The sequence below is a fragment of the Rhododendron vialii genome, chromosome 13a, assembly GCF_030253575.1.
Source record: "Rhododendron vialii isolate Sample 1 chromosome 13a, ASM3025357v1".
In the NCBI taxonomy this organism is placed as follows: domain Eukaryota; kingdom Viridiplantae; phylum Streptophyta; class Magnoliopsida; order Ericales; family Ericaceae; genus Rhododendron; species Rhododendron vialii.
This window is the reverse complement of record NC_080569.1, coordinates 9,397,594-9,415,626: the sequence shown is the minus strand read 5'-3', so window position 1 is coordinate 9,415,626 and position 18,033 is coordinate 9,397,594. Positions and strand designations below refer to the sequence as shown.

The 18,033-nt window shown below is 38.1% G+C and overlaps 2 protein-coding genes and 1 long non-coding RNA gene across 5 annotated transcripts; 2 read left to right on the top strand and 1 right to left on the bottom strand.

The window, feature by feature from the left end:
* The first annotated feature begins 1,702 nt into the window (after nt 1-1,702).
* Nucleotides 1,703-6,321, top strand: LOC131314770 (ACT domain-containing protein ACR9-like). The gene is made up of 6 exons (XM_058343612.1): nt 1,703-2,059; nt 3,046-3,264; nt 3,353-3,458; nt 4,415-4,766; nt 4,958-5,242; nt 5,941-6,321. The coding sequence occupies exons 1-6, from the start codon at nt 1,906-1,908 to the stop codon at nt 6,085-6,087; spliced, it is 1,263 nt and encodes a 420-aa protein (XP_058199595.1). The 5' UTR covers nt 1,703-1,905; the 3' UTR covers nt 6,088-6,321.
* A 2,350-nt stretch (nt 6,322-8,671) lies between these two features.
* LOC131314767 (uncharacterized) lies at nt 8,672-17,711 on the top strand. Of its 3 annotated transcripts, XM_058343609.1 has the most exons (13): nt 9,135-9,177; nt 9,298-9,382; nt 11,113-11,224; nt 11,537-11,582; nt 11,678-11,874; nt 14,070-14,152; nt 15,091-15,136; nt 15,248-15,304; nt 15,392-15,446; nt 15,554-15,654; nt 15,763-15,826; nt 15,963-16,096; nt 17,352-17,711. In XM_058343609.1, the coding sequence occupies exons 3-13, from the start codon at nt 11,195-11,197 to the stop codon at nt 17,523-17,525; spliced, it is 987 nt and encodes a 328-aa protein (XP_058199592.1). In that variant the 5' UTR covers nt 9,135-9,177; nt 9,298-9,382; nt 11,113-11,194; the 3' UTR covers nt 17,526-17,711. The 3 variants fall into 3 exon arrangements, with proteins under 3 accessions (XP_058199591.1, XP_058199592.1, XP_058199593.1); XM_058343610.1 differs by lacking the exon at nt 11,113-11,224 and having other exon boundaries at nt 9,137-9,177; XM_058343608.1 differs by lacking the exons at nt 11,113-11,224; nt 11,537-11,582 and having other exon boundaries at nt 8,672-9,177.
* LOC131314769 (uncharacterized) lies at nt 10,456-11,106 on the bottom strand. Its single transcript, XR_009196514.1, has 2 exons — nt 10,911-11,106; nt 10,456-10,589 (listed from the first exon to the last, which is right to left on the bottom strand). It is a non-coding gene; the product is annotated as an uncharacterized LOC131314769 (long non-coding RNA).
* Nucleotides 17,712-18,033: the final 322 nt, after the last annotated feature.

Sequence of the window (18,033 nt, the reverse complement as noted above, 5' to 3'; positions counted from 1 at the left end):
TGACAATATTGTATACATTAGCAGGGATTAGTAGAGTGTTAGAGTTAGAGCGAAGGTTTAGAGGCTATCCATTGCCCTAGCCTCCAAAGCCTGCCTCTCGTAGAACTCGGACCAAGACCTCCATGGAGGAAGGAAAGGAGAATCTGCAATAGCAGTGGTTTCTCTTTTTGTCATATCACTCTACCACCGAAAGTGATTAAAATGAGAGAGTGGATCAAGGACTATTATTTTTATTTGGGAAATAATTTTGAATTTTATTTTTTTATGAACGTCATTTTATTTATTTCTAATATAATTATTAGAAATTAGTAAAGATAATCCTAGAAAGTATTTATAAAAAAATAGGATGCCAAAATCATCTTTCGGTCTATTTTTGTCCATGTTTGAAAAAGTTATAACATTAGAAATGGAGTTTTGTACAACAAAAGTGCTACACACACAACGGTTGTGTAAAACACAACACACAACTAATCTCTAGCCGTCCATTGCTGTAATAAATGGTCAGAATTCGTTTAAACTCTTCCCCATAAAAATTCAACTTTTTCTTGGAAGGGTTTTTTTTTTAAATCTAGACCGTCCAAATACATCTGGACGGTCAGAATTATGCACACAATTAGATTCTTTCCTCGTGATTGGTCAAAATTGAACGCAAACAAATCTCTACTTCTTCTTGCTAAATTAAGTACTTCCTATGTCCCAATTTAATTGTACTTTTTATGAATTTGTGTCACTTTTCAATTAATTATATTTTATAATTTATAATATTTTAGATGATTTTAAAAATATTGTATTATAGAATTTATCGAGATTTAGTAAACAAGATTCATATTCGATATGAAATTTGTTATGAATTTAAAAATATAATTAGTTTTTTAGCCGGTTAGAATAGAATGAAAGACAATTAAGTTGGGATGGAGGGAGAATATGACTATATGTTATTATCCCCATTCCCTTCACTTTTCTCTTCTTTTTCTTTTCCTCTCAAGTCTTTGTAGCACTTTCTCACCTTTTAATTGCGAACTATATGCCCAGGCAAAAAATGTGGCTCTCACATCGAGAGTTTGAGTATTGTGTGTGTGTTTAAAGAATTCATTGTGCCTCTCCCTATCCCTAGTCAATAATTACCTAGGTTAATTGGTATGTGAAATTACTCTCTTCCCCTCCTCTAAAGCGAATTACTGAATAATTATTTTTAAAGGTCTTAGATATATGTTCTGAAAATAGATTCAAAAGCAGATGCATTTGAAATTGATGCCATGATCCACTTAATTCGAACTAGAGCGGCATATATTTGTCTAATTATTACGGTGTCACATGATGCTTTGGGATACTTCAACGCCACACATTTTATAGCATCCATGATTAAATGCATAAATTTAACATGAATATGCAGTCTTGAAATAATCCTGTGGCTTGTTCTGTTCTGTTAAGATTATTATTTTTTTACTTTCTAAAATATTATTCTTTCGTAATGTCACATTATTTTTAATTTAAAAAATAAGAAATATTATTTTTTTAGCGGGACGGGATCCGAATAATTCGTTGATATACAATATTTGGTGGGAGTAGTAAATTGTTGATGATGAGTCATTTTCTATTGCCTGCATTGTTTACCATAAACTCACGCCACGTGTTCGTAACCCAACCACCAACTTGCTCACGTGGTTTTTTTTCCTTCTAAAAACTACGAATGGCGACAAAAATTGCTGAGTGGGATACCCACTTTCTTTCTATCCCAATTCCCATCTCTCTCTCTCTCTCTCTCTCTCTCTCTCTAGATTCCAGTAGAAAACACCAACCACCACCACCCAACAAGAAGCCCGCCAGTTTGCAGCTCACCAGCCGCCCGCCGGGGAATCGATCCGGAATTTCCTCGGAATTTCCGCCGCCGGCGTGTTTCGAGACATGGGCATGCTATGCGATGACGCCGTGTTGATCCAGAAAGGGAAGAATCCGGGTGAACCCCACGTCATCACCATCAATTGCCCCGACAAGACTGGCATCTCCTGCGACATTTGCCGAACCATTCTCGATTACGGCCTCTATATTACCAAAGGAGGTATAATCAAATTATAGAATTTTCCTCTCGCTCTTTGTTACAGCCCAGAAAGGGTGTCATTAGAAAGAAAGGGAATCCTTTCTCACCAAATTTGCTGATATTTGGTGAGAGATTTGGAAGGAGCCAATGAAAGATATCATTTTTGTGCTTTTTTCTTCATTTCGCACCAATTACTCAATCCAAACGAGTGATTTGGCTAGAAACTTTAATACTTTCTTTTCTTATCCAAACCCTCAATCCAAAGGGGTTGTTATTGTTTTCTGGTTGTTCTATAGGGATTTCACGTGTTTAATTCTCAATGCTCGAGAAACAGATTCTGACCCATGCATGAACACGAACGTAATTCGGCTTCCAAGTACTGAATTGTGTTGTTTGTCTGTAATTTCGTAGCAGAAACACGGAACACCTACGAGGAAGGAAAAACTAGACTTAAACTAATTAATTACTTTTAGTACCGTTAATGTTCCAAGTCTTATTAAGCTTTTGGGCGTACGTGAAATGGGTCATTGATCTGAATCTTAACTCAAGTGGTTGTACTCCAAGCTTTTTAGGGGGAGGTTTGGGTTCAAGCTTACGGAGAAGGCTCAAACGCACAGTTGTGCTAACATATATAATGACTAATATTCTATTGATTTCCAAGAAAAAGAAGGAAGATATGGACCGTAAATTTTTCTCTGCATGTATGCCTCTAGTTTCAGCTATTTGAGTTTTCTGTGACCTGTAATGCAAGGATTTTTATATGGTCACACACAAAGTATAACTGGATTTTACTCAAAAAAAGGCAACTATGGCCCGTTTAGTCCGCCTAAATAGTCCCCCATTTAGGCTGTCTTGGATGGGTACATTGGTCATTGGGTACAGACCCACCCTTTGACATTTTATGCCCAAAGTGGCTGACTGGACCCTTGGGCTAAGAAATTGAAGATCTGATTTATTAGGTTATGGTTTTCAGTGATGTAATGTCTTCCTTTTTTTCCTTCTTACAGATGTTTCAACTGATGGGAGATGGTGCTATATAGTGTTATGGGTGGTTCCCCAATCTAGCATCCCTATTGTGAGATGGCCAAATTTGAAAAACCGCCTTCTATCTCTGTGTCCATCTTGTACAGTCTCATTTTATTTAAACCAGCCATCTCCATGCTCCCTGCCATCTCCAGTTTACCTGCTTTCTTTTTGTTGCCTTGATCGAAAAGGATTGTTATATGGTAATTACTAATTACAAATGCCTTCAATGTCATGTCATTTTCTTATCTTTAGAAGTCATAGCATAACATAAATGTCATGTGTTTTCAGATGTTACTCAAGTTCTGTGCGAGCTCGAGCTTACCATTGAGAGGGTAAAAGTGACGACGACGCCCGATGGCAGGGTCCTGGACCTATTCTTTATAACTGATAACTTGTAAGTAGTTGCATCACTTTATCACATTCAAATATTGTTGCCTATATCTTCTGAAAAAGCATCACATTGTATGACATGCTGGGCAGGGTTTTTAGTAGATGCGTGTTTTGGACCAATAAATTGGCTGGTGTACTGACCTGTCGTTAGTGGATGAATTCTTGTCTAGCCTATGTTCGATTTGTGAAATGCCTTTGTGGTCACTTTCACTGCCTCCTTAATGTGGCAGCATGGTGACATCCCGTTGTTGCTAGCAGCTATCATGTGATACTTTCCGTTTTGTTTGTTCCTTTCTTTTTTACTCAGCACATACTCTTTGGCCTTCAATAGATTTTTGATTTGGGGATTCATGTCATGGATGTCAGTCTCTCCTCAAAACGAGGGTGAGGCTGCCTACATGCTGCCTTGCTCAAACTCTGCTGTAAGCGGAGCTTTCTGCAGTGGGATCTAATGTCATGCTGACTTCTTTTCGTTGAATTTGTCCATAGAATCCGCATATTGTATTGAAAACTGAACCTGATCTCAGTGCTCATAACCACAATGGCATATTCACGATATTAGGTTTATAATCTCCTTTTAATTTACTTCTACTTCTAAAATAAGTATGCAAGTGTTTTGCTTAAGTCAAAAGATTCATAACTCATAACTATCTATTTCATTTCCTCAGAAATCCCAATTCTTGGTCCTTAAAATTTCTCCTGGCATACTTCCCCTTTTTTTATTAAGCACTTTGTTTTTTCCAGCAAGGATTCGTGGTGTGCATTTTGTGAATGTGTTAATTTATGTCACAGAAACGTTTGGCTTCATTTGGTTTGTTCTCCACCATTTTCCTGGGACGTTTTTTTCTTTCCTTAAATAGCATTTGATGTTATGAAAACATCATTTGATTTATTTTCAAGGTAATCACTCAATTGAAACCCTTAGATCAATTTTGACTATTGGCTACAATATCATTGCAGGGAGCTGCTCCACACGAAAAAGAGACAAGATGAGACGTGTGAACAGTTGCATTCTGTTTTAGGCGACTCATGTATCAGTTGTGAACTTAAGTTGCCTGTACCTCAGTACGATTTTCATCAGGGTTCCTCTTCTCTTTCTCCAGTTGTTTCTGAAGAATTATTTAGATGCGATCTATTGGATAAGGAGATTGGTCCGCAGGCTCTTAGCCCGGATATGACAAAATTGAAGAAGGCAAATGTAACTATGGACAATTCCCTGAGCCCATCTCATACGTTGCTTCAGATACAGTGTATTGATCACAAGGGCCTCCTCTATGATATTATGCGAACATTGAAAGACTACAATATTCAGGTACTTATTTGTATCTTCCTTGGTGGCTTTGCATATGTTTTAGCATCATTTAGGAGCATAGTTCCGGAGTATTCCATAAGTTTGGTTGGTTGACGATAATGAGAGCTGCATATGACTATGCTTGTTTCTTGTTTGGTGATGAGATTTACTTTGCTGATAGTGATATCTGTTCTGGTTCTTCATTTTATCAGATAGCTTATGGTCGGTTTTGTCCAGTTACAAAAGATAAGCGTGAACTAGATCTTTTTATCCTGCAAAAGGATGGTAAAAAGATTGTTGATCCCGAGAAGCAAACTGCAATATGTTCTCGTTTGAAGGTTGAGATGCTTCACCCACTGCGTGTTATTGTTGCAAACCGTGGACCAGATACTGAGCTCTTGGTTGCTAATCCAGTGGAGCTATCTGGAAGTGGGAGACCCCGTGTTTTCTATGACGTCACGCTTGCACTGAAAACTCTTGGGATCTGCATTTTCTCGGTAAGAAAATGTTTAATTGCATAGGGAAGTGGGCATGAACATGAGCCCATGGTCACTCAGGGGTATATAGGTATAATTCCATTGGTGGAAGTTTTATTCTGGTACATTTTGTTGATATTAGTGATGATTGAACTTGGGAAACAATGTGAGGCAATAAAAACTGAGGGGGTCAAAGCTCCAATCACCTGATACATTTCTGGAGGATACCCTAATGTGGCTTAAGATCCTCTCAGTTACACCAATGCAATGGAGAGGTCCATTACAGACTTAAGATGCTTCCACCTCATATGGCAAGTAAACTAATGGTTTAAAATGTACTCCATTTTACAATTCAAGATTTCCTCCTATTTTTGCAATTTAGGAAAGTGGTGGGTGGGACATCATCCATATTTACTTGCCATGTGAGTTGAAATTCTACAATACAATTTTCCTTCCTACTTTGGAGTTTGGAAAGCTAATTCTAGTGGTAGGTGTGACTTCATATGGGCCAGTGATGTACTTGCCATTTGACATGACGACATCTAAGTCTGTAATGGAATCTCGGATAGTGTAATGGTGAGGATCAAGATTCCCCTGATGTAGGATTTATATCTTATTCACTTCACCCTTGTGCTAACATATTGTTACTATCTTTCCAATCCTTAATTGTGGAGTCGATTAGTGAAACACATTTAACGGTCTATTGTATTGGCTTATAGGCTGAAATCGGGAGGCATTCAACTGCAGATCGGGAGTGGGAGGTCTACAGATTCCTGTTAGATGAGAATTGCAAATTCGAATTGTCAAATATGGTTGTTAGAAATCAGATTGTGGACACGGTCAGAAGAACGTTGATGGGCTGGTGAGCTGATCCGCTTTCTTCGTCTTTTACCTGCTTCATATGCTCCCTTTCTGTGTTTTGGACTCTTGGCTCTAAGGATAAGCTTTTCGATTAGTATGTACAGTGCAATAACGATAGCCATGTAGAAGTTGTTTGGGTTTGAATCGTGTCCAATCATTATCATCATGGTATATATTGTTTCTAATCGAACGGTGTATCTGATTCAGCTTATTGCATGACCTTTGAAAGGTGATCCAAATCATGCTATTCTCTACAGTTAGAAGCCTCTATCTGACCCTAATAATGTTTTTCAACATAACATTGTGAACGGCGAAAAGCAAACTAGAAGGCCGAGCCATGGCTCCAGTGTGTCTCCATAAACTACTCGGAACCCATAGAAGACAGATATGAAAAAGAGCAGATCAAGTAAAGCTATGGATTTATCTCCTGATTTTCGATTGAATCCTTTTGTATGTGTTATTTGGAGTGTTATCACTCTCCGGTTCGATCTCATCTGAAGGAGCTCATGCACGCAACAAAAGTACCCAGGGCAAGACATTTGGAGGTTGCTTGCTGTTTCAGTGATGAGGTCTCAGTTGTGATCCTTAGTAGAGGTAAGCATTTTAGTTGGGCTCTCACTCGACGGTAAAGGTGTCTCCGGTAAAGATATGGACACTTTGATACTAGTGCTGCGGTGCAGCAGCCTCTATCTTAAATCCAACCATTGTACCCATATCCAATTGGCAATCATGTTTCTGACTTTTCACATCATCTAATGGAGAAACCTTTGTCATAACCCTGATCACAAGCACTTTAGGGAGGAGAAGTTTGTCTCCGTTAATGGTATGAATGAACCGTTTTTTTTGGCATTTTTAGGTGGATCATTGATGAAAAAAGAGTGGTGGGAAAATTACAACCATTTAACTAAAATAACAAAGGAAATAGGCAAATGGCTAGACTTTGAAATTAGGCAAATGAATCGTGATGCTAAAAAATTGCACCAATTTTTTTTTTGCTTCCACGCATATTTACACCGAGATTACAATTTGAGCGACTTTGATCGTCAACATGGAACAAGTGGTGAAACCTACGATCCCCAAGAGTACCTCCAGTTCACAGAGTAGTTCGCTGGAGACTGGAATTAAAGTAGATCCAATTTGAAAATGTGGCCCATCTACTTTACACCTAATTACCATGACATTAATGGAAACAGTTTTTACCAAATCATCGAAATAATACGAATCTATTGGTCACGATCACATATCTAAACACTATTCTTCTGCACACATATAGTGCTATTCACACAGAAAACCGACACAGATCGTGTACAAATTTTTTGTGAGGCTCATTACGGTCTCACACAAATGATCCGAGCTGTTCATTAAATATAAAACTTTTTTTCAAGGCTCCCCGCCAAAAAATCAGCTCAATCCGATACCTATAGGTACTCGATCCAATCATCTAACTTTTCATTCGGATTTCAAGATAATGAAAAGCTAGATGAATGGATTGAGCACCTATAGGTATTGGATTGAGCTGATTTTTAGTGGAGCCCTTGAAAAAATATTTTACATTTGATGAATAGCTCGAATAATTTATGTGAGACCCGTAGTGGGCCCCACAAAAATTATGTGCGCGATTTGTGTTGATTTTGTATGTGTCAATAGGTTTATTGTATATCATCCAAATAATTTTACAGATTCTTGTCATAACCAAAAAACATAATTGAAGTTCAAGCCCCACAAGGAGCGGGTTTGGGCCTTTGGAGTTCAGGGTTATAGACAGTTTCTGAATCCTCTGCTGATTAATAGACTAACAGCTTGCTAAGCCTGTTGATGCATATAATATTAGCAAAAAAAAAATTACATTCTTGACAATTTTGAAGAGAAAACCAGATGCTCAAAAAAAAGGAGGCAGTATTCACTCTTAACGCTTATAAATATTTCTCCCCTTTTAAACTTTCACTCAACCACTTATGTGAAGTAAAAATAAAACCTAAAAATAAGAGGAAAAAAGAGAGAATTTATTAACAGAGTGGATGCATGACATGACAGGGTGAAAGCTTAAAAGGGGGCAGTATTCACTCTTAACCCTTTAAAAATGCGTGTTGTGTGACAACTTGAAGTACGTACAACCCAAAAAAATAAAAGTTCAAAAAAAAAAAGTACACCAAAAATGCTATTATTATTTTTAATGGGAATTGATTTTTACATTCTCATTTTATCGAAATACATTTTTTTTTGTTTTATATTAATGTGAAGGTATGAAGAATTTTTTTTGTAATTTTACATGACTACTGATTTTATCACTCTCTTTTTTATTAACGTCACTCCTCTGCAAGTGTATTTTTAGTGCAAAATTATATTTGCAGAGCAGTGATGTTAACAAAGAATGGAATGAATGTTAAAAAATAAAGAATGGAATGACAAAATTATTTTCCTTTTAGATAGATGAACACAAAAACAAAGGAATGGGAAAAAATCAATTTCTCTTTCTTTTAAACATTTATTGCGGTCCGAATTTGTAGACAGTGATGTGGATAATCTAACACGTCATAGTTGCTGGACCGCTGCCTAACTCGATCCCGGCGCCAACCAAACGCACAAACCGTCACCGACCCACACCGTTAACCAGACGGACCAGGGCCCAACAAACAACAAGCACTCTAAACAAACCCGCGTCGATCGACGCCTCAGATCCTACCGGTCGGTCACCTCTCTAAATCCCTGTTCAGGTCACTCTATCATTCCTCCTCCTCAACACGTTCTCCACGCATCTCTCTCTCCATATACTACTCCTACCTACAAAGCAGTTGTGCAGGTACACGTGTAACCCCCATCGCCTGCCTTTGTCGGTAAACGCTTCAACAGTGACGGCAAATCTTCTCTGGATTTCAATCATCTTCTCAACACGCGTATAGACATACCTATACACACACAACACGCATTTCCAATTGCACACGACGCACCAGAGAGACCTGGCGGATTGAAATCTAGGGTTTTGTGGTCGAGATTTGGGGGGTTTCGGTACGATAATGTCACCACCAGCTGCAACGTCTCGGACCTCCGCTTATCTCTCCGCCCTCACCCTAGAAATCCAGAAGAAGCTCCAACGAGTACGCCCGTCTTCTCTGTTTTTCATCGTCTGTTTGGGAACCGATTGTGTGATTAATCGATCGATTGGTGAGAGCTGAACTGGATTTTGTGCGGCGTTGTTGTTGTTGTTGTTGTTTCAGGCACTCGCGTCGCCAACGCAGAGGCGGAACTTGTTGCAGGAGCTATTCGCGGACGTAGCTTTAGAGGTTGATGACCGTGCCAGAGGTGGGTGCTCATTTAATTTAACCAATACTCCCAAATGAACCGAGCTTCGAGTTCGATTCATCTATTGAACGAACCGAACCTCACCCTCAATTTTAGGCTCGTTTTACGAATGAGCTTGTGGGCATTAACACGTATGATATTTTGGGTTCGTTAAGACTTGTGAACAAGCTCGAGCTTGACTAAAACCTAGGCAAACTTGGCTTGAGCTCGGGTCATCAAATTTCATTGGCTCAAGCTCGAGTTCACTAAAAAATTAACGAACAAACCTGAACACTTGGCTTGTTTGCAGCTCAATTTCTAATTATTTGTGTAGAAAATTGCAATCAGTAACTTTGAGTTGACATTGAAAGTTGGAGTCTTTAATTTTATTCCAATTATAAAACATTTATTTGTGTCATGAAGTGCTAGTGCTTTTTAGGAAAGGGCATTGGTGTGTCTCACAGAACTCAAGTGGCATGTATTTAATGTGGATTTCGAAAAGGAGAAATGGTGCCCATGGGTGTAACTGTTAAGATTTCGTTTCTATAAATTTGGTGTCTAGTTGTTTTTTTTTTTTTAATCAGTGGTGACTTGTGAGTATGCAGTTCTGTTGCATTCGAATATGGCATTGGATGACTTAAGTTAATGTGTTCTGGTCTTTATTCATCATTAAATAAATTCAACAAACGGAATGTTCCAACTGGAAAAGAAGAACTGGATAGTCAAAATATTAGTGACATGATTTGCATAATGATTATTCGAATATAGTTGGCTGAGGAAATATAATGGACACTGATGGGTGTTTCAAAGAATTCCACAGATTTATGTGGTAGATGTGGGACCGAAAGATATAGAGAAGCAAATTTATTCCATGTCTTGAAATACTCCTTGGTACCATAGATATGAGTTCTGCCTCCTTTCGAAATTCAGTGTTTGGGATGAGTGCGTTGATTTTCTGTTGAGGGAAAGTATATTTAGCATGTCCTTGATAGTTGCCCGAAAAAAGCCCATGGATGCCTTTGGGGTAAGAATTAACCTCCAAAGCCTAAGCATTCACAATTTATATTTGTATAAGCGGTACAGGTGTTATGATCTTGTATAAGCGGTACAGGTGTTATGATCTTAGTTTGAGAACTAATTTCACGACAATTGTTTGCGATGTTTACAATGCACAATGTGCAAGGCAGATGGTGCCCTACCAATAGTGCATCAAGACATTATAGTCAATCTCTGCTTTACTTTTTTTTTTTTGATCAGCAATCTCTGCTTTACTTTGATTAAATTAATCTTCCTATTTTGATGACAAAATGGGTGAAGATAGCCCAATGAATGAAAGATCAGAGACTCATATCTGTCACTTCCCAGTATGGTTCAGAGAGATGACAAAATCTTAACTTTCTTTTTCTACTTCTGAAAGGGTTTCATGTATAATTATGGGACTTATACATGAAATTTTCAAACCTATCCTCAAAATTAAAAAGTTAAGTCAGTCCAAATTTTTGAAATTGGTCGTAAGAATCTGGAAGACAATTCACTTTGAAGAGCGAACAATGCCCGGCCAGCTTGATTTATTGTTCTTGTGTTGGTTGTTCTTGGGAAGGAAACCAACCAATGGTAATCCTTTGCGGATGCTTGAAACATGTAGCGATGACAATACCTTGAGGGCAATGCTTTTGTATTCCTTAATATTCTGGTTGCTATTTCAGAAAATCTAAACCAGAGAAGTTGTGGCTGTTTGGCAATTATTGTAGCTCAATAGGTTCTGCTCAGTGGATGTATGCATTGACAGATAGATTGGAATGTAAGAGGAGGAAGTTATGATGTCCATGATCAATGGTATCCTTCGTCGTCTTAATATTTAAGGTGAGCTGAAGGTTACATGTGGGTGGGAGGGAGGGAGGGAAGTGTTTCAAAGAGTTGTATTTAATGGCTTTTGTCTTTGCATTGGAGTGACTTCAAAATTTGGCTTATAATCTTTGTTGTTTAGGGCATCTTATTCTGCCCCACAATGTTAGGTCTTTCTAGGAATCCCAACTTTTTAAGGGAGCTTGTAGTTAATGCATTTATATTCAAATCAAAGGCATTAATTCCCCAAATTTCCCTATATTGCTACTTTTATGCATTTTCACAAGCCATTTCTCCACTAGTTCTACATTTTATGCTTTGAATTTTCAGAAGAGGACTTTAAAGGCTAACATTCAGGACCAGAGAGTAATAAAGGGTTCAACTCTTGTCATTTAGACTCAATTGATATTTGTCTTAATTGCTAGTTATGGTTTTATCATATACTCATAATCTGCCTTTTTATTGGAACAGATATAATTCTCACTGGGAAGGATATAATTTCCCATCATTCTGAAGATGAGACTCAAGGGCCGTTGTGCTTCTATGATGTACTTGCTGATTATTTTGTAAGGGAGCCTGAGAATGGAAATCCAGTTCTTGATTTGATAATTCAACTGTGGAGCCAATCATTTGCGTCTCATATTTTCTCCCTTCTGTTCCACAAATGGGTATGTTGCGACTTCACTGCTTTTGTAGGTGTAGCAGAAATTTTCCTTCCTGCTGTGTGATTTGGATGTGGTGGTGACATTTCTAATAATAATGGAACGTTGTCTCCTGACATCAATTGAGGTGATTGCATAATATCTATTTTTACTCCCACCAAGAAGAGAGGGAGGGGGACCAGGAAAAGGGAGGGGATCGAGAAGGTTCCGTGTAGGGAAGGAAGTGGAAGGGAAAGAAAAAGAGAAGGGAGAGTCTCGTTCAAGCCCTACAAATACGAAATACCTTTCTGCCCCAACGGGCTCATAGACAAGGTTTTGGTTAGACTTTCACCCTTTGGACGACAAGATTTTGCTATACTGTAAAGTTAGAATGATTAACAAAGTATCCTCCTCTTCCTGGTCAACAAAAGAGATGGAGGGAAGACAATATCCTTTCCCAAGCGTAACCTTTTCATCCCTATGAACTTTCCTCCCTACAATTTGCCTGCTCTGCCATGCAGTGGAGCTTTGTAGAGTCTTGGCTGTAGTTGTTTCCGACCATCTGTGGATTTCAAATCATACATTCTGCTAGTCGACCAAGTATTTATGGTTATGTATGAAGGTTCCTTTCAGGTGACATGTGCTGTTGAAGCATTTGGTACTGGACAACTAGTAGTAGCCTTATAGGAGATTTCAACTGATCAACCATTGTGTGGTAGTGTTAGGTGATGCTGTTTAACTGGGTCCAGTCCAGCACCAAAAAAGTACTTGTGTCAAACCTTAAATGGTGTGTGGCATAAAGGGAAACCTTTAGTATTTTGTTGTCTTCATTTCAAACTTTCTACATTTTGTGTTTAAGTTTATAGAATCCGGGGTTTTGTCTGGGAAACTAATTTTATTCTCATAGTGGTAATGTTCTGTTGACTTCTCTTACCTTTTGGAAATTGAATTCTACCATGGTAGAAGGGGGGTGACTTTGTATGCCAGATTTATACAAAATAGAAAAAAATTGAAAGTGTACATCCTCTCTTTTATGAAACCGCTCCAAAAAATCTATAAAAAGGGAAGTAGTTTACGAAAGCTCATTTGAGCCAAGGATGGAAATTATTAACGGAAGTGTCTTTTAATCAATGTAATATGAACTAAATCTTCTCCAAAGTGCATCTATTTTGTTCTCGCCACAAGCTCAACATGAAGAATAGGAGGAGCTGTCTTCTAGACTTTTAGAATTCTCCTCGAGGTACACCCTCTTGCCCATGGTCGAAGCAGGCACAATCCGCAAAATGCATCTAGTAACTCCAAAACTAGATAGCATAAGGAATAGGTTTTCTGCTAAGCATAGAGGAAGAGAAAAAGGATGTCTGATTTTTAGGAGGAAGAGCGGCTGGTTAAGTGTTGTATAATGGCAGAAAGATAAGGATTAAAGAAATAATGACAGAAACACGTGCAACTCCCTTCGTTTCCCCTTTGAATGTGGTGAATTTGCTCGCTAGAAGCAATGGAGAATGTTTGGGTCCTTGAGGCTGTCCTTCTATTGGAGGGTAGATGGCATTTTCAAATCAACCGTGGAAGTTTGGTAGTGGTCTTTCGGTTGTAGTGAGTGCTGCTTTGACTAGTTTCATATGCTGCAGCAATGTCTGTCATGTGCCTAATAGGCTAATAGCATCTAAGCCCAACTGCTTATCGCTGTCCAGTTTGGTAAGTGTGGCTCACCAGTCTTCCTGAATTGTTTCTAGTGTACTGTTTGGTATGGGGTTGGATTAGGTTTGGGGAGGCATAATTTTGCTACCACATCCACAGCTCAATCTGGTATGAGTTTCTCATTTTTTTATCCTTACATATAAGTTGTTCTGCAAGTGTTTAGGTTTATATGCTGTCCTTAGACAGTTTATTTTGTGTTTAGCAAAATTAAACAATTGGCTGTAGTTAATAGGAATTCCTTTTCTTCATGTATGAAATCACCCAATGGGTGGATAACCCACAAAGTGGGGGGAACCGGGTTGGCGGATCCAACAACCAGGCCAACCAAATGTGATTAAGAAAGAGGTTCCTTTTATCAGAGTTCAGCATACATTAGTTTTGGCACTTGTGTGCATGTTACAAGATGCCTTCAACAAAATGGTGATCTATTAAACATACTTCTGTGTCAACATATTCATAGGGCATTAATTTTTCTTCTACTTGGCATTTCCTTATTGGCATTACTTGCATCCATCTTGCAGTTGTTTGAAGTCCAAATTGATAATGCAGAAGTCCTCCTCCGTTACTCGTCAGCACTTGTTCAAGGTGCAACAAATGTCTTCTGGTACGCCTATTTACATTTGCATGTCAGTCATGGTCATTGAATGGATTATATATGATGCTTGAAGTCATGGTTTGGTGTGTATTCAAAATTTAAATTCACTGCTATCATTATATCAAGTCATTACAATTTACGGCATTGTAGTTTCTCTGTTTTAATAGAGAAAGTATTGAAGGGATGAGAAGAAATTTAGCCGTCAATTGATGTTCTAACTCACTATTTCTCTTTTTCCTTTGTTTTAACTTTTAAGTTATATCTAAAATATGAATAGTTATTCCAAGTTGAAAACAGCAATATGGATTATGATACTACAGGTACAAGGCTATACTTGTGTGAATATTTTTGTGCAAGTTTAAAAGCTACTAGAGTTTCTCTTACTTGGTGTGTCTTTCTTGTAATTTGTTTGTGATCCGCTGGGAATGTGGGTGTGGCCCTCTTAGGAGTATCCTGCAAATATGCCCAGGAATGCCAGGAAAAAAGGGCAAATTCTGCATGTCAGAATTGGCGGTTATTACCTGTTAAAGCAGTGGAACATCCCATAGATATTTGTTTCTGTAGCTGTTGATTGCTCCTATTCTTGAAGAAGCATCAGCATGTACTAGTTGATCCTTGGAAGTCTGGTTTTGTTAAGGTTGAATCAGATTAGCTTTTTTGATTACGATATTTTCCTCTTAATTTAATCACTTAACTGTCATTAAGGTACTGGATTGCCTATGTTCCAACTCCTATACAATGAGAAACCAATAATGTGGTGTTCATGGGTCAATGGTGCCGCACGCACCTTTGTCATTGAGTGTTTCCTTTACTTGAGCCCTTAATTTTTGTTTATCGCAATAATATCGTACTATACACTTTCTGCAAAAAGCAAAAAGGGATAAGAGGGATAAAACTGAGAGGATACATATTTCTTTTCTGTAAATGTGTAACATGCTTAACTGCAGGATCGACATCCAAACAAACACAAGGCGTTTTCAATCTCTCTTCTGGGTAGGATTCCTTTTCTAGGGATCTGATATTCTATCAATGTTGAACTTTATATTGTTTGAAAGATATGATGAAGATGCTTTGCTTCACTGTGATCCTCTCCCTTTGATTCAGTATCTTCTGGAGGAAGTGGCTTTGGTCCCCGAGCGATTAAAGAAAATTCCTCTTCAGGTCAGGCATGGATCTATATTTTGCACATGACATACTGTAAGTACTAAGTAGCAGAAGTTTAAACTGTAAATCCTCCACTATTTTCAGGCCCAACGAGATCTGTTTCTTCTACTATCAAGGTTCATATTATTTTACAACTTAGGTATGCATTATCAGTACTTCAACTTGGCTGTTGGAAGTCAAATATAGATTCTTCAGCATTTGAGCTTGTTTGTTTGTTTGATTTGGCTCAATTTTTTCATTTTCCAGCTGACAAGCTTGAAAGCTTCTTGAAGCATTTTCCTGATTTTCCGACTGCGTTTTTTGTGGGAGGTCCAGCTGATAATTTTGTTATTGAACTCACTGATCAGGTAAGAGTTTGGAAGTCTCTTTAGAGATTCTTTCATTTGATGATTTCAAGTGTATTATTGCTCACGGAGACGCCTTTTAATATGTTCACAAATTTCCAAATTCATCAGCTTCAGAAATTGAAGGTAGAGCCAGTGCTGTTACATTACCTTTCACAGATTACAGTTCTCCAGGGTAAGTTGTATTCCATTGATGACGTATATTATGGTTCATCGTTGTCTATCTAAAAAGATTGGTCTAGAGTCTTATTTATCATAAACATGGTTAGGCCAGATTATTCTGATCAAAGCAGCATGGCTTATCTCCGCAGGTATGGAACTGAGAATGACCACAAGTACAAGATTGAAAGCTTGCTTGTATAGCTTCACGTCTCCTGGTGGTCCAATGTATCCAACGAGAGTTGTTCGTCATGCAGCTTGGGAAGCATTAGATTTCCTTTTTCCCGTGAGTAGCCTTCTTTATTGAATTTACCTCGGTTACAGATGTGCCAATTTGTGGGTGATCATAATTTTGTTGATATTGATATCAAGTATTCACTATTCACAATAACCTGCACACAATTGCTTGCTCGTAAGGTTAAGATTGGCGAGACAAGCTACCTGTAGCTAGGAGTCTCTTTTCCTTCTGCCCAGCTCCCCAAAAACAACGTTAGACTTGCATGTGTTAAGCATATAGCTAGCGTTCCTTCCGAGCCAGGATCAAACTCTGATTTTGACTATGATTGGGTCCTTCCGTGGTAGAACCTGGTGAACTGGGCGTACGACTTCCCAACCTTCTGTGGGCCTTGCTTCTCTTACGATTTTTTTTGACTTTTTGACAGACCCAGCCTAAGTTCCAACCTTGCCTCGTTGATCAGACTCTCTGTCCAGTTTCCAGCCTAAGTTCCAACCTTCCCTCGTTGATCAGACTTTCTGTCGAGTTTCCACAGCGGATTCTTGCCAGAATGACGCTTCGCCTGGATGAGATACATCTGCCATGCTGGGATGTAGCTAGCTTTATGTAGACCGAGAGCATTTTTTTAATTAAGTTGAAATATCACGTCTCCATACCATTTAAAACTCAAGAATTGCGTAAAAAGATCAAATAAAACTTGTTTTTGAACTAATTCATTAAACTCAGCAAAAGGTATGAAAATCCCGTCACTCAAAGTCATCTAAGACCGTCTATTTTGATAGAGTGTACCTTAATAAAACTCACATAAATACGTTTATATGTGTACATGTCTGTATAAATTTTTAAGGTTCAGATTGGTATGGAAAGAGAACCATTAATAGAACTCCACAAACCAAACAATTTGATATGGTTTCTAATTCCGTTAATTGAGACCGAACCACACGCTTAAAACCCAAACCAAACCACCTGGTTTGGAATGGTTGCTGTTTGTTTGTTCAGTCTTTTTTTTCTTTTCAAGGGTAAGGCAATAACTACCTAGAAAAGAAAATAGGAGAAATAGTTTACAGGATACGAATTAACTACAAATGAAAAAAGCAACTAAATAGACTACAAGATCAATAAGAGCATCATGTGTCGTGTCCACCTCATAATCGCGTAATAGGGCTCAGTAGTTACTATGCGAAGTATGGACGTGAAATTCGTTTCTCTATGCATGGCAGTAATTTGGTACCATTACTCAGTTTTGTCACCAGATTGTTGATTGTTTCGACTCGTTTTCGATGTTTGGCGTGATGCTTTGATTCAGGTTGGGCGTTACCCTCGGCACCTTATAAGCTTGTTTTTTCGGCTGCTATATCCATGGTACTGGCCCTCTTCCTGTTGGAACTTTATTATGTCTTGCGTTCAGGCGGTACTGTACTATATATTTAGCTTGATTTTCTCTGTTTGGGAGAAGTTGATAAAACCAAGGAAATCCTAAAGTTTATTCTTGATTTTTTCATATCCAACCTCATGTAAAAATTATTTTGTAACTTTACGAAAGCCTTCTTTGTCTGCGTTGTGAATGTGTGTTGTGAGTGTTCGCTTGATCACCTTTCCCTGTAAAAAAATGTTATGTAGATCTTATGCTACAGAAATTAAAACGAGGATTTCAATTCAGATTACATATCCCCTTGGGCTCCTTTCTGTTTTGTTTCTTTTTTATTGTTACCTTTTAATTATGGAATTTTGGCCTTCTAACTAGTTTATGAAAATTGTATTTCTGATAATTAAAAAAAAAGGTACTTAACTGGTGTAAAAAAAAAAAGAAAAAAAAAAAAGGAACTTACTGGCTCGTACCGCTACAGGATTACGCTTTCATGCACCACCTCTATCACCAATCTCCAAGGTTAGGGAATAACAACGTTTCTTGCATTGTACAAATAAGAAGAAACGAAACTCTATTGTAACAAGTTATGAAGTGACTTATCAAAAAAAAAAAAAGAAGT

Excerpts from the sequence above, each read along its gene's own strand:
- LOC131314770 (XM_058343612.1), top strand. The coding sequence starts at position 1,906 with ATGGGCATGCTATGCGATGACGCCGTGTTGATCCAGAAAGGGAAGAAT. Across the intron at positions 3,265-3,352 it reads TCGAAAAGGATTGTTATATG|ATGTTACTCAAGTTCTGTGC; the intron begins GTAATTACTAAT and ends ATGTGTTTTCAG. Across the intron at positions 5,243-5,940 it reads TTGGGATCTGCATTTTCTCG|GCTGAAATCGGGAGGCATTC; the intron begins GTAAGAAAATGT and ends ATTGGCTTATAG.
- LOC131314767 (XM_058343608.1), top strand. The coding sequence starts at position 9,097 with ATGTCACCACCAGCTGCAACGTCTCGGACCTCCGCTTATCTCTCCGCC. Across the intron at positions 15,655-15,762 it reads TTATTGAACTCACTGATCAG|CTTCAGAAATTGAAGGTAGA; the intron begins GTAAGAGTTTGG and ends CAAATTCATCAG. Across the intron at positions 15,827-15,962 it reads ACAGATTACAGTTCTCCAGG|GTATGGAACTGAGAATGACC; the intron begins GTAAGTTGTATT and ends TTATCTCCGCAG.